Genomic DNA, 17718 nt, shown 5'->3' with positions numbered 1-17718 from the left:
GACTCAAGACATTTCAGCTTTCATTTGTAAAAATTTCAAAAAACCTAATTCCGCTTTGGGGTATTGTGTGTAGGCCAGTGACAAAAACATTTTATATTCAGGCTGTAACACAACTACATGTGGAAAAAGTCAAGGGGTGTGAATACTTTCTGAAGAAAGACATGCTTCATAAAATGATATAAAATGTCCAGGTTTAAAACAATTAAGTTTATGGTTGAATCATTTTCTAAATGCTGACCGCCTCCGCTCAGATTCAAGGTGGGTGATGTGTGGTGCGCAACGCACTGTCCTTCTCACTCTGGTCTTGTGACCATTTAGACATTAATGTTAATTATCCTTCATTATATTTGTCAAACATGATTATGTAAAAATAGATTTGAATGTTATTCCAATGTTTGCTTCTCTGATCCAATTATTGTCTTCTCTGATCTAATAATTGTTAGATTGTTATGATTATTCTGTAAAAAAAAAAGTTTTACTTGTCCATACGGATAACTTAAATCTGTATTTTTGTCCGACTATTTATTTAAAATTGTACCTGGACAAGAGGACAAGCGTTAATGTCGAGCCCTGTTATATAATGCACTACTAAGACGCTCTGGTCAAAAGTAGTGCACTATATAGGGAATAGGGTGCCATTTGGGACACTAACCAATAAGTCAAAGCCACTCTCTCTCTGATGCCTCTTTGGTGCCTTGCATTGAGTCAATGGCTGACAATTCTGCTATGGACAATGCATAATTTATGAAAATGATAAATGTTGTTTGTAGCTTATTCAAGACTTTAGACTTACGTCTTTTGTAAGGGACCACCAACATAGTGTCTTAACAGGGCGTTGGGCCAGAACCACTTCAGTGTACCTTGGCATAGATTGTCTGGAACTCTATTGGAGGGATGCGATTAGTGTTGCATGGGTTTCCACATTTTTTATTTTACCTTTATTTAACTAGGCAAGTCAGTTAAGAACACATTCTTATTTTCAATGATGGCCTAGGAACAGTGGATTAACTGCCTTGTTCAGGGGCAGAATTACATTTTTACCCTGTCAGCTCGGGGATTCAATCTTGCGACCTTTCAGTTACTAGTCCAACGCTCTAACCACTATGCTACTTGCCGCCCCGGTATACCGGTATCACGGTACCAAAACGTCATGATACTTCTGACACCAATATTGATTTATATCGTAGTTCCGTTTCATATGATACTGCCATATTTTTCATCCCTACTGATCTAAAGATCCTGCTAGTGCATGTTTATAAAGTCAGTTTATAAATTCAGTTGAATTCAAGTAATAGCCACTAGTCTCTTGTATGCGCAGGGCCAATAATATCCACTTCACTCATGTGCATATCACGTGTGGCAGCTGTAATCAGCCAGCTACATGCTGTTTCAGCCCTCACTCACCTGCTTCTCTCTGTCCGCTCTTCATGCGCATCTGTTCTTCCATCAGCTTTTAAAATATACACTGAACAAAAAATATAAACGCAACCTCCAACAATTTCAAAGATTTTACAATGAAGTTGGTTACGACCCCGAACTGCAGTTGTCGAGCACACAGTTGAGCTTCTCTGAGACCGTTTCTGACAGTTTGCATAAATTCTTTGTTTGAAGACCCACAGTTTCATCAGCTGTTCGGGTGGCTGGTCTCAGACGATCCCGCAGGTGAAGAAGCTGGATGTGGAAGTCCTGGGATGGCGTGGTTACTTGTGGTCTGTTGGATGTACTGCCAAATTCTCTAAAAAGATTTTGGTGGCGGCTTATGGTAGAGAAATTAACATTCAATTCTCTGGTACAGCTGTGGTGGACATTCCTGCAGTCAGCATGCCAATTGCACACTCCCTCAACTTGAGACATCTGTGGCATTGTGACAAAACTGCATGTTTTAGAGGGCCTTTTATTGTCCCCAGCACAAGGTACACCTGTGTAATGATCATGCAGTTTAATCAGCTTCTTGATATGCCACACCTGTCAGGTGGATGGATTATCTTGGCAAAGCTGAAATGCTCACAAACAGGGATGTAAACAAATTTATGCACAGAATTTGAGAGATGCTTTGTGTGCTTATGAAATCTTTCTGGGATCTTTTATTTTAGCTCATGAAACATGGGACTGACACCTTTTTATATGTTTTATATTTTTGTTCAGTGTAATTTAGCCGTGATGGTGAGCGGGATGCAGACCCAGATGAGTCTGTTGGTAGATTTGTACATTTGTTACATTGGAGCAGAGCGCACAGTGAGCGACGTTGATACATTGTATCATTTCATCACCTGTTATAAGCAAGAGCAAAGATCATTCTGAGTAGACTTTGCAAGATCACCTTCATGTAGCCTCTGAGTGCCAAAGGGAAAAATTGACAGCCATGCTTGCAGCTTTACAGCAAAGAAAACTAGCATAAACGGTTCAAAACAACAGTATGACTCATATTTCCAGAGATGCCTTTTTTTCTATCGGGATTTGCGCGCATTTAATATCATTTCACAAACCATGTCGTGTTTTGTTTTTTGAACTAATCCCTGGTCGCTAATTATTGGCTTGATAACAAATTACGTTGTTCAGTCATGTTACCTAGCTAGCTAACAACCTGGTAACTTGACAGTAGGTTTAGGCAAATTTCATTGGCACAGGAAGAAAGGAAAAGGGTCTGCTACTCATGATATGCTTCAAAGGTAGGATTCATATTGGCCTAATGTGAGCCTAAACTATATAAAAAATCTATTTCTGGTGCTCCTTAAATTTTGTTCAGTGCCTAACCTTTTAAAAGTTGGGAGCAGTGTTTGTGGGAGAGCGAGAGAGTGATGTAAGTTTGAGAGCAAGGGAGACGGTGCGTGGGCGAGGAGGTTGTGTGTCTGTTAACTCTAGTAAAGCTGTCATGCCGTTTTTGTTTTTTAGTTTTACTTTTTAACCTTTTATTTAACTAGGCAAGTTTTTCCCTTACTGCCACAATGGCATGCATATATATTAATATATTTCTTCCTCCCATTCCTCCAGCCAAATCCCAGGTACGCCTTTGCAAATCTGGGCTATCAGCTCTCTGCAGTATTCTATTATACACTGAACAGTGTGAAGTTTAAATTCAAGAGTGAATTTCAGTGACAGGATTTTGTGTAGCACATGTACATGATGGGGCGAGCAGGATGCTAGGCCACAGATTTAAAAATCAATCATTTTCCCCGTGGTACTGTGATACTACTCTATATCGTGATACTTGGCCTGGTATTGTATTGTTAGTAAAGTGTTGGTATCGTGACAACACTAGATGCAACACCATTCTTCCACGAGAAATTCTATCATTTGCTGTTCTGTTGATGGTGGTGGAGAACGCTGAGACGGCCATGGCATATGGTTTACATTGTTTTCATGCTCATCAACCCATTCAGTAACCACTCCTGTCTTGTGGATAGGGGCATCGTTTTCCTATTGGGGGGGGGGGAATATGGGGCCAAAATAATGGCCTGCCCAGCATTTGTATACATAAGCCTAAACATGATGGGATGTTAATTGTTTAACTCAGGAACTACACCTGTGTGGATGCACCTGTTTTCAATATAACTATGTACCCTTATTTTTTGAAGTGTTCCATTATTTTGGCAGTTACCTGTATCTGATGGGTTGTTGATAATTGATGGCTAAGATGATCCCTATAATTCTAAAGACTGAGAATGAACCAGAGCCAAAGGAAGAAGTGAAGGAGGAGGAAGACGAGGATGAAGAGGAAGACGACGATGGAGAGTCTGGACGGTTGCGTTTCAAAACGGAGCGCAAAGATGTCACGTCTGGTGTTGTGCGGCTGGCGGATGCGGGAACCAAAAGACGGAACATTCCTGAAACATTAGGTACATTTATGTACAACCTTGCACTGTTATATAAACTAATAGATTTTTGTGCTTTGTTTGGTTACGTTGTTTGGTTGAAGGGCATTTCAAGTTTAACTCCTGTACCTAAACAATTTGGATCAAAAGAAAATTGAGCAAGTCTTACTGAATGGCTTGTATTTGAATGTTCTAATGTTAACCTCGTGGGGATGTGTTTTGCCCACCAGAGCTGTCTGAAGAGGCCAAAGCAGACCTGATGGAGTTTGAGGAGAAGGAGCGCCAAAGGAAGCAGGGCCGCTTTGGGGGCCGAGGAGGAAGAGGAGGAGATAGAGGAGGATTCAGAGGTCGAGGATTAAGAGGGAGGTTCCCCGGATTTGGGATGGGAGACTTCGGGGGAGGAAGAGGACGAATGAATGACCTGAGGCTCCCAATGGTGCCTCTACATATGGGCATGCAGGTAAATCTTATTAAAATAATCTGACACAATATAAAAGGATTATCTATCTCTTGATATTCTGTAATGTCACTTTAAATTAAAGAATTGTTTACGATTAGCTTGAGTGTATGTGTGCAAGACGATTTAAAGCTATGCTTGCTTAATATTGTCGCAATGTTTACTTGCAAAACTAATAAGGCACAGCTATGTAGGCAATTTTTTTCTTGTTTCTCGTTCGCCTATTGGATTTAATTTCTCGTAGCCTTTTTATTATTAGACATCTCTTGAAGCATATAATCCATTTATTTAAGATGTTCATCCATATACAGTTGAAGTCGGAAGCTTACATACACTTAGGTTGGAGTCATTAAAACTCATTTTTCAACCACTCCACACAAATTTCTTGTTAACAAACTATAGTTTTGGCAAGTCGGTTAGGACATCTACTTTGTGCATGACACAAGTAATTTTTCCAACAATTGTTTACAGACAGATTATTTCACTTATAATTCACTGCATCACAATTCCAGTGGGTCAGAAGTTTACATACACTAAGTTGACTGTGCCTTTAACCTGTCTGGGCAAACGTCCCACCCTAGTCAACAGCCAGTGGAATCGCGTCGCGCGAAATACAAAACCTCATAAATGCTATAACTTCAATTTCTCAAACATAGATACACCTTTATAGATACACCTCTCCTGAATCAAACCACGTTGTCCGATTTCAAAAAGGCTTTACAGCAAAAGCAAAACATTAGGTTATGTTAGGAGAGTACCCTGCCCAAAAGAAATCACACTGCCATTTTCAAAGCAACTAGATGCATCACAAATACCCAAAACACAGCTAAATGCAGCACTAACCTTTGACAATCTTCATCAGATGACACTCCTAGGACATCATGTTACACAATACATGTATTTTTTGTTTGATAAAGTTCATATTTATATATAAAAACAGCATTTTACATCGGCGCGTGACGTTCAGAAAATATTTTCCCTCAAATGCTTCCGGTGAATCAGCGCTACAATTTACAAAATTACTATTCGAAAACATTGTTAAAATTTTATATTGTCATTCAAAGAATAGTAGATTAACATCTCGTGAATGCAACCGCATTGCCAGATTTAAAAATAACTTTACTGGGAAATCACACTTTGCAATAAACGACGTGGTATGCTCAGAAAAATAGGCTAGGCGATACATGTTAGCGCCATCTTGGAACCATCTAAAATCAAAAATACTATTGTAAATATTCCCTTACCTTTGATTATCTTCATCAGAAGGCACTTCCAGGTCCACAACAAATGTAGTTTTGTTCGAAAAAGTTAATAATTTATGTCCCAATAGTTCCTTCTTGTTAGCGCGTTCCGAAGGCTACTCATAATGTACTGAAGCGCGAGGGACTTGTCGTCACGAATGTGCAAAAAAAATATATTTACGTTCGTTCAAACATGTCAAACGTTGTATAACATAAATCTTTAGGGCCTTTTTCAACCAGAGCTTCAATAATATTCAAGGCGGACGATTGCATTGTCTTACTAAACGTTTCGGAACAAAAGGTTTCCCATAGGCGCCCGTGTCCTAGTAGTAATAGCCCTCCCCCTGTGACCAACTTCCCAAGCCTCTCTGGGTCAGTTTCTACCATAGAAGACTCAAACCACTTTGTAAAGACTGTTGACATCTAGTGGAAGCCTTAGGAAGTGCTAAATGATTAATAAGTCCCTGTGTGTTTCAATGGCAAAGGTTTGAAGTGATTCCACACATCAGATTTCCATTTCCTGTTAGGATTTGTCTCAGGGTTTTGACTGCCATATGAGTTCTGTTATACTCACAGACACCATTCAAACAGTTTTAGACACTTTAGAGTGTTTTCTATCCAAATCTACTAATTATATGCATATTCTAGTTACTGGGCAGGAGTAGTAACCAGATTAAATCAGGTATGTTTTTTTTATCCGGCCGTGCAAATACTGCCCCTATCCCCAACAGGTTATTAAACAGTTTGGAAAATTCCAGAAAAATGATGTCATGGCTTTGAAGCTTCTGATAGGTTAATTGACATCATCTGAGTCAATTGGAGGTGTACCTGTGGATGTATTTCAAGGCCAAGCTTCAAACTCAGTGCCTCTTTGCTTGACATCATAGGAAAATCAAAAAAATCAGCCAAGTCAAAATTGTAGACCTCCAAGTCAGGCTCATCCTTTGGAAAATGCTCCCAACGCCTGAAGGTACCACGTTCATCTGTACAAAATAGTACGCAAGTATGAACACCATGGGATCAGGCAGCCGTCATACCGCTCAGAAAGGAGACGCATTTTGTCTCCTAGAGATGAAAGTACTTTGGTGTGAAAAGTGCAAATCAATCCCAGAATAATAGCAAAGGACCTTGTGAAGATGCTGGAGGAAACGGGTACAAAAGTATTTATATCCACAGTAAAACGAGTCCTATGTCGACACAACCTGAAAGACCGCTCAGCAAGGAAGAAGCCACTGCTGCAAAACCGCCATTAAAAAGCCAGACTACGGTTTGCAACTGCACATGGGGACAAAGATCGTACTTTTTGGAGAAATGCCCTCTGGTCTGATGAAACAAACAGAACTGTTTGGCCATAATGACCATTGTTATGTTTGGAGGAAAAAGGGGGATGCTTGCAAGCCGAAGAACACCATCCCAAGCGTGAAGCACGGGGTGGCAGAATCATGTTGTGGGGGTGCTTTGCTGCAGGAGGGACTGGTGAACTTCACAAAATCGATGGCATCATGAGGATGGGAAATTATGTGGATATATTGAAGCAACATCTCAAGACATCAGTCAGGAAGTTAAAGCTTGGTCGCAAATGGGTCTTCCAAATGGACAATGACCCCAAGCACATTTCCAAAGTTGTGGCAAAATGGCTTAAGGACAATGACGTCAAGGTATTGGAGTGGCCATCACAAAGCCCTGACCTCAAACCTATAGAAAATTTGTGGGCAGAACTGAAAAGGCGTGTGAGCAAGGAAGCCTACAAACCTGACTCAGTTACACCAGCTCTGTCAGGAGCTTATTGTGGGAAGCTTGTGGAAGGCTACCCGAAACGTTTGACCCAAGTTAAACAATTTAAAGGCAATGCTACCGAATACTAATTGAGTGTATGGAAACTTCTGACCCACTGGGAATGTGATGAAAGGAATAAAAGCTGAAATAAATCATTCTCTCTACAATTATTCTGACATTTCACATTCTTAAAATAAAGTGGTGATCCTAACTGACCTAAAACAAGGAATTTCTACCAGGATTAAATGTCAGGAATTGTGAAACTGAGTTTAAATGTATTTGGCTAAGGTGTATGTAAAATTCCGACTTCAATTGTATGCAACGCCTTTGAAGGTTGAATATCAGTTGTTGAACGCGGAAAGAGGTCGAGCTCGGTTTGATGTTTTGAATGTGTCTGAAAAAATTATTCTGGTGAAAAAGTTTGGTTACTAGTTCCCTTTTTGGGGGGGGGGATCCTGCAACTCAAGTTAGCCTCAGTTGCTTCGACCACTATATCTGTCCGGGGATCCTGCTTACCAAAAGTTAGAATGAAGAGCTGCTTGGCGTAGCATCTAGCCTAGCTGTTAACTAGCTATCAAGGTTTCTTTTACAGCTTGAACACAGCCCGTGATGCAGATAGTCCTTGTGGCTGGGACTGCTATAGTGGGCTGCAATATTTGACCTGTTTTTATACAGTATATTATTTATACATCACATGCGACTCGTAATTAGACTAAGGAATTAACATATTAACATTATCTGACTCAAGACATACAATAAAATATTCAAGCCAGCATTAGGCAATGAGTTGATGTTGACTAGCAAGAATTGGTCTGAAAATGGTCTATATCAAAGGCAGATATTTAATTAACAGTGTACAATGAATGGATTTACAAACAAGGCATAAGGCGTTAAGAAGCATTACAAGGCATTATTCTAAGCAATATAGATCCAAAGATTACAGAACAGGACAAAGCATGGACAAAGAGATGTTTACTAGGCCTGGAAGCCTAGGGAATGAGAATTGATCATGCAACCTTCCTCCATGGTTTTGAAACAGGATAAGAGAGAACAGAGGCATTTAATTCCGTTTTTATAAAATAAATAAAATTCACCTTTATTTAACCAGGTAAGCCAGTTGAGAACAAGTTCTCATTTACAGCTGCGACCTGGCCAAGATAAAGCAAAGCAGTGTGACAAAAACAACACAGTTACACATAAACATACAGAAAAGAAAAAGAGAAAAATCTATGTACAGTGTGTGCAAATGTAGGGAGATGGGCAATAAATAGGCCCTAGAGGCTGAAATAATTACAATTTAGCATTAATACTAGAGTGATAGATGTGCAAGTAGAGATACTGGGGTGCAAGAGGGTAAGTAATAATATGGGGATGAGGTAGTCGGGTGTGCTATTTACAGATTGGCTGTGTACAGTGATCAGTAAGCTGCTACGACAGCTGATGCTTAAAGTTAGAGAGGGAGATGTAAGACTCCAGCTTCAGAGATTATTGCAATTCGTTTCAGTCATTGGCAGCAGTGAACTGGAAGGAGAAGCGGCCAAAGTAAGTGTTGGCTTTGGGGATGACCAGTGCAATATACATGCTGGAGCGTGTGCTACGGGTGGGTGTTGCTATGGTGACCAGTGAGCTGAGATAAGGCGGCTCTTTACCTAGAAAATACTTTTATAGATGACCTGGAGCCAGTGGGTTTGGCGATGGATATGAAGTGAGGGTCAGCCAACGAGAGCATACAGGTCGCGGTGGTGGGTAGTATATGGGGCTTTGGTGACAAAACACATGGCACTGTGATAGACTACATCCAGTTTGCTGAGTAGAGTGTTGGGGGCTATTTTGTAAATGACATCGCCGAAGTCAAGGATTGGTAGGATAGTCAGTTTTAGGAGGGTATGTTTTGGCGGCATGAGTGAAGGAGGCTTTGTTGTGAAATAGGAAGCTGATTCTAGATTTAATTTTGGATTGGAGATGCTTAATGTGAGTCTGGAAGGAGAGTTTACAGTCTAACCAGACACCTAGGTATTTGTAGTTGTCCACATATTCTAGGTCAAAACCGTCCAGAGTAGTGATGCTAGTTATACTAGCATTTAAAAGCAGTTGGAGGCCACGGAAGGAGTGTTGCATGGCATTGAAGCTCGTTTGGAGGTTTGTTAGCACGGTGTCCAAAGAAGGGCCAGATGTATACAGAATGGTGTCGTCTGCGTAGAGGTGGATCAGAGAATCACCAGCAGCAGGAGCGACATCATTGATATATACAGAGAATGGAGTCGGCCCGAGAATTGAACCCTGTGGCACCCCCATGGAGACTGAGGTCCGGACAACAGGCCCTCCGATTTGACACACTGAACTCTATCTGAGAAGTAGTTGGTGAACCAGGCAAGGCAGTCCTTTGAGACACCAAGGCTATTGAGTCTGCCGATAAGAATGTAGTGATTGACAGAGTTGAAAGCCTTGACCAGGTCGATGAAGACGGCTGCACAGTACTGTCTTTTATTGATAGCGGTTATGATATTGTTTAGGACCTTGAGCGTGGCTGAGGTGCACCCATGACCAGCTTGGAAACTAGATTGCATAGTGTAGAAGGTACGGTGGGATTTAAAATTGACGGTGTTATGTTAATTAACATGCCTTTCGAAGATTTTAGAAGGGCAGGATGGATATAGGTCTATAACAGTTTGGGTCTAGAGTGTCTCCCTCTTTGAAGAGGGGGATGACCGCGGCAGCTTTCCAATCTTTGGGGATCTCAGACGATACAAAAGTGGGGTTGAATAGGCTAGTAATATGGGTTGCAACAATTTCGGCGGATAATTTTAGAAAGAGAGGGTCCAGGTTGTCTAGCCAGGCTGATTTGTAGGGATCCAGATTTTGCTATTCTTTCAGAACATCAGCTGGCTGGATTTGGCTGAAGGAGAAGTGGGGGTGTTCTGGCAAGTTTCTGCAGGGGGTGCTGAGATGTTGGCCAGGGTAGGGGTAGCCAGGGGCAAAGCATGGCCAGCCGTGGAAAAATGCTTATTGAATTATCGTAGATTTATCGGTGGTGACAGTGTTTCCTATCCTCAGTGCAGTGGGCAGCTGGGAGTAGGTGCTCTTATTCTCCATTGACTACAGTTTCCCCAAACTTTTTGGAATTAGTGCTACAGGAAGCACATTTCTGTTAGGAAAGCGAAGGCTAGCTTTTTCAAACTGACTGAGTATATTGGTTCCTGACTTCCCTGAAAAGTTGCATATCACGTGGACTATTCGATGCTAATGCAGAACGCCACAGGATGTTTTTGTGCTGGTCAAGGGCAGTCAGGTCTGGGGTGAACCAAGGGCTATACCTGTTCTTAGTTCTACAATTTTTCAATGGGTCATGCTTATTTAAGATGGAGAGGAAAACACTTTTGAAGAGCAACCAGACATCCTCTACTGACTTAATGAGGTCAATATCCTTCCAGGATACCCAGGCCAGGTCGATTAGAAAGGCCTGCTCGCTGAAGTGTTTTAGGAAGCGTTTGACGGTGATGAGGGGTGGTCGTTTGACCGCGGACCCAGTATGCACGCAGGCAATGAGGCAGTGATCGCTGAGATCCTGGTTGAAGACAGCCGAGGTGTATTTAGAGGGCAGGTTGGTCAGGATGATATCTAAGAGGGTGCCCATGGTTACGGATTTATGGTTGTACCTGGTAGGTTCTTTGATTTGTGTGAGATTGAGGGCATCTTGCTTAGATTGTAGGACGGCCGGGGTGTTAAGCATGTCCCAGTTTAGGTCACCTAACAGTATGAACTCTGAAGATAGATGGGGGGGTGATCAATTCATATATGGTGTCCAGGGCACAACTGGGGGCCGAGGGTGGTCTATAACAAGTGGCAACGGTGAGAAACTTGTTTCTGGAAAGGTGGATTTTTAAAAGTAGAAGCTCAAATAGTTTGGGCACATACCTGGATAGTATGAGAGAACTCTGCAGGCTATCTCTGCAGTCAATTGCAACTCTGCCCCCTTTGGCAGTTCTTTCTTGTCGGGAAATGTTATAGTTGGGGATGGAAATTTCAGGATTTTTGGTGGCCTTCCTAAGCCAGGATTCAGACACGGCTAGGACATCCGGGTTGGCGGAGTGTGCTAAAGCAGTGAATAAAACAAACTTAGGGAGGAGACTTCTAATGTTAACATGCATGAAACCAATGCTTTTACTGTTACAGAAGTCAACAAATGAGAGCGCCTGGGGAATGGGAGTGATGCTGGGGGCTGCAGGGCCTGGGTTAATCTCTACATCACCAGAGGAACAAAGGAGGAGTAGGATAAGAATACGGCTAAAGGCTAAAAGAACTGGTCCTCTAGTGCGTCCGGAACAGAGAGTAAAAGGGGCAGGTTTCGAGGCGCGGAAGAATAGTTTCAAGGCATAATGTACAGACAAGGGTATGGTAGGATGTGAGTACAGTGGAGGTAAGCCTAGGCATTGAGTGATGATGAGAGGTTTTGTCTCTAGAGGCACCATTTAGTATTGCCTGCTAACATGAATTTCTTTTAACTAGTGAAATTGTCACTTCTCTAGCGTTCTGTGCAACAGAGTCAGGGTATATGCAGGCCGCCTGGCTCGTTGCGAACTGTGAAGACTATTTCTTCCTAACAAAGACAGCCAACTTCGCCGAACGGGGGATGATTTAACAAAAGCGTATTTGCGAAAAAAGCACAATCGTTGCACGAATGTACCTAACCATAAATATCAATGCCTTTCTTTAAAATCAATACACAGAAGTATATATTTTTAAACCTGCATATTTAGTTAAAAGAAATTCATGTTAGCAGGCAATATTAAACTAGGGAAATTGTGTCACTTCTCTTGTGTTCATTGCACGCAGAGTCGGGTATATGCAACAGTTTGGGCCGCCTGGCTCGTTGCGAACTAATTTGCCATAATTTTACGCAATTATGACATAACATTGAAGGTTGTACAATGTAACAGGAATATTTAGACTTATGGATGCCACCCATTAGATAAAATACGGAACAGTTCTGTATTTCACTGAAAGAATAAACGTTTTATTTTCTAAATGATAGTTTCCGGATTTTACCATATTAATGATCCTAAGGCTCGTATTTCTGTGTTATTATGTTATAATTAAGTCTATGATTTGATATTTGATTGAGCGGTGGTAGGCAGCCACAGGCTCGTAAGCATTCATTCAAACAGCACTTTCGTGCGTTTGCCAGCAGCTCTTCGCAATGCTTCAAGCATGTTTATGACTTCAAGACTATCAACTCCCAAGATTAGGCTGGTGTAACCGATGTGAAATGGCTAGCTAGTTAGCGGGGTGCGCGCTAATAGCGTTTCAAACGTCACTCGCTCTGAGATTTGGAGTAGTTGTTCCCCTTGCTCTGCAAGGGCTGCGGCTTTTGTGGAGCGATGGGTAATGATGCTTCGAGGGTGGCTGTTGTCGATGTGTTCCTGGTTCGAGCCCAGGTAGGGGCAAGGAGCGGGACATACTGTAACACTGGCAATACTAAAGTGCCTATAAGAACATCCAATAGTCAAAGGTATATGAAATACAAATGGCATGGAGAAATAGTCTTATAATTCCTACAATAACCTAAAACGTTTTACCTGGGAATATTGAAGACTCATGTTAAAAGGAACCACCAGCTTTCATATGTTCTCATGTTCTGAGCAAGGAACTTAAACGTTAGCTTTTTTACATGGCACATATTGCACTTTTACTTTCTTCTCCAACACTTTGTTTTTGCATTATTTAAAACAAATTGAAATGTTTTTCATTATTTATGACTAAATTGATTTTATTGATGTATTATATTAAGTTAAAATAAGTGTTCATTGTTCGTTCAGTATTGTTGTAATTGTCATTATTACAAATATATGTATAAAAGTCGGCCGATTTTAAATCGGCATCAGCTTCCGAGTTTCTCCACTTTACTAGTGAAATAGTGATTGAAATGATTGGCAATATCAAATCTAATTTTATGTCTCACATGCGCCGAATACAACAGGTGTACACCTTAACGTGAAATGCTTATTTACAAGCCCTTAATCAACAATGCAGTTAAGAAAATATTTACTAAATAAACTGAAGTAAAAGGAAAAAAGTAACAAAATAGCAATAACTGAGTCAATGTGGGGGTACAGGTTAGTCAAGGTAATTTATACATCTAGGTAGGGGTAAAGTGATTATGCATAGATGATAAACAGTGAGGGGGTAGTTTCCGTACCAGGTGGTGATGCAACCAGTCAGGATGCTCTCGATGGTCCAGCTGTAGAGCTTTTTGAGGATCTGGGGACCCATGCCAAATCTTTTCAGTCTCCTGAGGGAGAATAGGTGTTGTCGTGCCCTCTTCACGACTGTCTTGGTGTGTTTGGACCATGATCGTTCGTTGATGTGGACACAGTCAGACTGCTCTATCAAATATCAAATCATAGACTTAATTATAACATAACACACAGAAATACGAGGCTTAGGTCATTTAATATGGTCAAATTCCGGAAACTGTAATTTCAAAAACAAAATGTTTATTCTTTCAGTGAAATACGGAACCGTTCCGTATTTTATCTAGTGGGTGGCATCCTTAAGTCTAAATATTGCTGTTACATTCCACAACTTTAAATGTTATGTCATAAGTATGTACAATTATGGAAAATTAATTACGGTCTTTGTTAGGAAGAAATGGTCTTCACACAGTTCGCAACGAGCCAGGCGGCTCAAACTGCTGCATATACCCTGACTCTGCTTGCATGGAACGCAAGAGAAGTGACACAATTTCCCTAGATATTCATGTTAGCAGGCAATATGAACTAAATATGCAGGTTTAAAAATATATACTTGTGTATTGATTTTAAAGAAAGGCATTGATGTTTGCTTTTTTCGCAAATGCGCTTGTTAAATCATCACCCGTTTGGCAAAGTAGGCTGTGATTTGATGATAAATTAACAGGCACCGCATCGATTATATGCAAAGCAGGACAAGCTAGTTAAACTAGTAATATCATCAACCATGTGTAGTTAACTAGTGATTATGTTAACATTGATTGTTTTTTATAAGATAAGTTTAATGCTAGCTAGCAACTTACCTTGACTCCTTGCTGCACTCGCGTAACAGGTAGTCAGCCTGCCACGCAGTCTCCTCGTGGAGTGCAATGTAATCGGCCATAATCAGTGTCCAAAAATGCCGATTTATCAATTGTTATGAAAACTTGAAATTGGCCCTATATAATCGGCGATTCCGATTTTTAATCAGTTGACCTCTAATATGTAGTAATGAAAGACTAGGATTGCTGTTTTCAATTTGGTCAAGTTTAGTGTGGGAGAGGTGGAAAAACTATTATCCATCATTAATGATAAGCCACCAGGTATAGAAAACCTTAATGGGAAACTATTGAGAATGGTAGCAGACTTTATTCCCACCCCTATTTGCTACAGTGCCTTGCAAAAGTATTCATCCCCTTTGGTGTTTTTCCTATTTTGTTGCATTACAACCTGTAATATACATTTATTTGGATGTCATGTAATGGACATACACAAAATAGTCAATTGGTGAAGTGAAATTGAAAAAATGACTTGTTTCAAAAAAAAATTGAAAAAATAACAAACGGAAAACTGGTATGTGCATATGTATTTACCCCCTTTGCTATGAAGCCCCTAAATAAGACACGGGCAACCAATTATCTTCCGAAGTCACATAATTAGTTAGATTGCACACAGGTGGACTTTATTTAAGTGTCACATGATCTCAGTATATATACACACCTGTTCTGAAAGGCCCCACTGAAAGGCCCAACACTCGAGTGGTTTATGGATTAACATTTAAATGTCTTGGAATGGCCTAATCAATGCCCAGACCTCAATCCAATTGAGAATCTGTGGTATGATTTAAAGATCGCTGTACACCAGCGGAACCCATCCAACATGAAGGAGCTGGAGCAGTTTTGCCTTGAAGAATGGGCAAAAATCCCAATGGCTAGATGTGCCAAGCTTATAGAGATGTACCCTAAGAGACCTGCAGCTGTAAGTGCTGCGAAAGGTGGCTCTACAAAGTATGGGGGGTGAATAGTTATGCACGTTCACGTTTTCAGTTTTTTTGTCTTATTTCTTGTTTGTTTCACACAAAAATATTTATCTTCAAAGTGGTAGGCATGTTGTGGAAATCAAATGATACAATCCCCCCCAAAATCTATTTTAATTCTAGGTTGTAAGGCAACAAAATAAGGAAAATGCCAAGGCGGGTGAATACTTTCGCAAGCCACTGTATATATTTAACCAAAGCCTAAAGGAGTGTGTCCCCACAGGTGTGGAATGAAGCTAAAGTAATTCCACTACCTAAAAATAGTAAAGCACTCATTGTTGGTTCTAACAGCTGCACAATCAGTTTGCTACCTGTTCTTAGTAAACTGATGGAGAGAATTGTTTGCCCAAATAAGTTAACTACTGCCTTTCAACATGCATATAGGGCACTCAACAGTACTGCACTGACTCAGATGACTGATTTGGTTCAAATAAATGGATAATAACATGATAGTTGGAGCTGTATTGTTAGAATTCAGTGCAGCCTTTGTTATTGATCATAAATTGTTATTGACAACTAAATTCATACATTGCTTGCCATCACATGGTTGGAGAGTTATTTATCCAATAGAACCCGGAGTGTGTTCTTCAATGGAAGCTTCTCTAATATCAGATATGTACAGTGCGTTGTCCCTCTGGGCACTTGCCTTGAGCCGTTAATCTTGAGCCGTATATAGCCTCTGTTACTCGACATATCTGACTTGTCGGTCTTCCCTCTCTCCATCACTTTCTCTCTCCATCACTCCCGTTACCTCCAATTAGCAGTCTCCCTCGAGAATGACTCCACCTCACCACCAACGTCATCATCCTCATCAGCAGCACCATCGCCAGGGTGGCCCTCGAGGGCCCTCCTTCCAGGAGCACAGTGGCGGCCTGCTGGCCCAGCAGCCCCTGCAGCCCCTCCTCCCCCTGCACATGGCCCAACGCGGGGCACCAGTCAGGCCCCAGATGGACCCACCACACCGCATGATGAGTCCCCCTCCCTCACACAACCACCAGCAGCCCAAGAACATCCACATCAACCCCCATTTCAGGGGCCCTGCATCCTCCCCTGCACAAGGTAGGTCTGCACTTTGGGCTGCTCCGCATGTTTGCAGGGCCAAATAGCACCCCATTCCCTAGATAATGCACTACTGTTGGCCCTGGTAGTGCTTTATATAGGGAATTAGGGTGCCATTTGATATGCACACCTGGTCCTCTTTCATTGGCTTCTGACTTATTATTGATAGTGCCTCTTCTGTTGGATGTTGTATTTGCAACTTAGGTGAAGGCATAAGATGCAATTTCGTTGGCAGTTATCAGTGCACTGCTTTGAAAAGTGTCATGTTTGGGTTGAATGACATGAGGATACTTCTCAAAGCCAGTAATGGGTTTGTTGTTTTTTCGGCAGCATCACCATTCCTCAATCTGTTTATCTGCCCTGTCTTTCCAGACTGCCATTAAAGTGTGTGTGTGTGACAGAGTGTGTGTGTGGAGGGGGACAGGACAACAGGAGTGTTATAAATAGGTTGGCAAATGTCCCTGAACCCATACAGTGCATTCGGAAAGTATTTAAACCCCTTGACTCTTTCCACATTTTCTTACGTTACAGCCTTATTCTGAAATGGATTAAATCATTTTTTCCCCCTCAATCTACACACAATATCCCATAATAAATAAATAACCATTTACATAAGTATTCAGACACTTTACTCAGTACTTTGTTGAAGCACCTTTGGCAGTGATTGCAACCTCGTTCTTTAGTTCCTATTTGCCTCTGTCCAGATGTGTACATTCAGAGATTTGTCCCACTCCTGCTTTGTCTTGGCTGTGTGCTTAAGGTCGTTTTCCTGTTGGAAGGTGAACCGTCACCCCAGTCTTAAGATCCTAACCTACTCCAGAGCGCTTTTCATCAAGGATCTCTTACTACTTTACTCCGTTCATGTTTCCCTCGATGGATCTCCCAGGCCCTGTCGCTGAATAACATCCCTACAGCATGATGCTGCCACCACCATGCTTCACTGTAGGGATGGTGGCAGGTTTCCTCCAGACGTGACGCTTGGCATTCAGGCCAAAGAGTTCAATCTTGGTTTCATCAGACCAGATAATCTTGTTTCTCATGGACTGTGAGTCCTTTAGGTGCCTTTATGGCAGGCTATCATGTGCCTTTTACTGAGGCCTGGCTTCCGTCTGGCCACTCTACCATAAAGGCCTGATCGGTGGAGTGCTGCAGAGATGGTTGTCCTTCTGGATGGTTCTCCCATCTCCACAGAGGGTCAGTGAAAGAGCTCCAGAGTTCATCAGGTTCTTGGTCACCTTCCTGATCAAGTCCCTTCTCCCCCAATTGCTCAGTTTCTCTGGGTGGCCAGCTCTAGGAAGTGTCTTGTTGGTTCCAAACCACTTTCATGTAT

At 41.5% G+C, this 17718-nt stretch overlaps 1 protein-coding gene across 8 annotated transcripts in view; it reads left to right on the top strand.

The window, feature by feature from the left end:
- Positions 1 to 17718, top strand: part of rbm33a (RNA binding motif protein 33a) — a 50510-nt gene that overhangs the window by 13036 nt on the left and 19756 nt on the right. For 6 of the 8 annotated variants that reach the window (XM_014180677.3, XM_014180676.3, XM_014180674.3 and 3 more), the window contains exons 7-9: positions 3656 to 3836; positions 4043 to 4272; positions 16091 to 16388. In XM_014180677.3, the coding sequence (XP_014036152.2) occupies positions 3656 to 3836; positions 4043 to 4272; positions 16091 to 16388 (709 nt within the window). Of the gene's footprint in view, positions 1 to 3594; positions 3837 to 4042; positions 4273 to 16090; positions 16389 to 17718 lie in introns of all 8 variants that reach the window. The other 2 variants (XM_014180673.3, XM_014180679.3) reach the window with 2 other exon arrangements.

Source organism: Salmo salar, chromosome 29 (genome assembly GCF_965601325.2).
Source record: "Salmo salar chromosome 29, fSalSal1, whole genome shotgun sequence".
NCBI classification, from domain to species: domain Eukaryota; kingdom Metazoa; phylum Chordata; class Actinopteri; order Salmoniformes; family Salmonidae; genus Salmo; species Salmo salar.
This window is presented reverse-complemented; position numbering and strand designations above follow the sequence as displayed.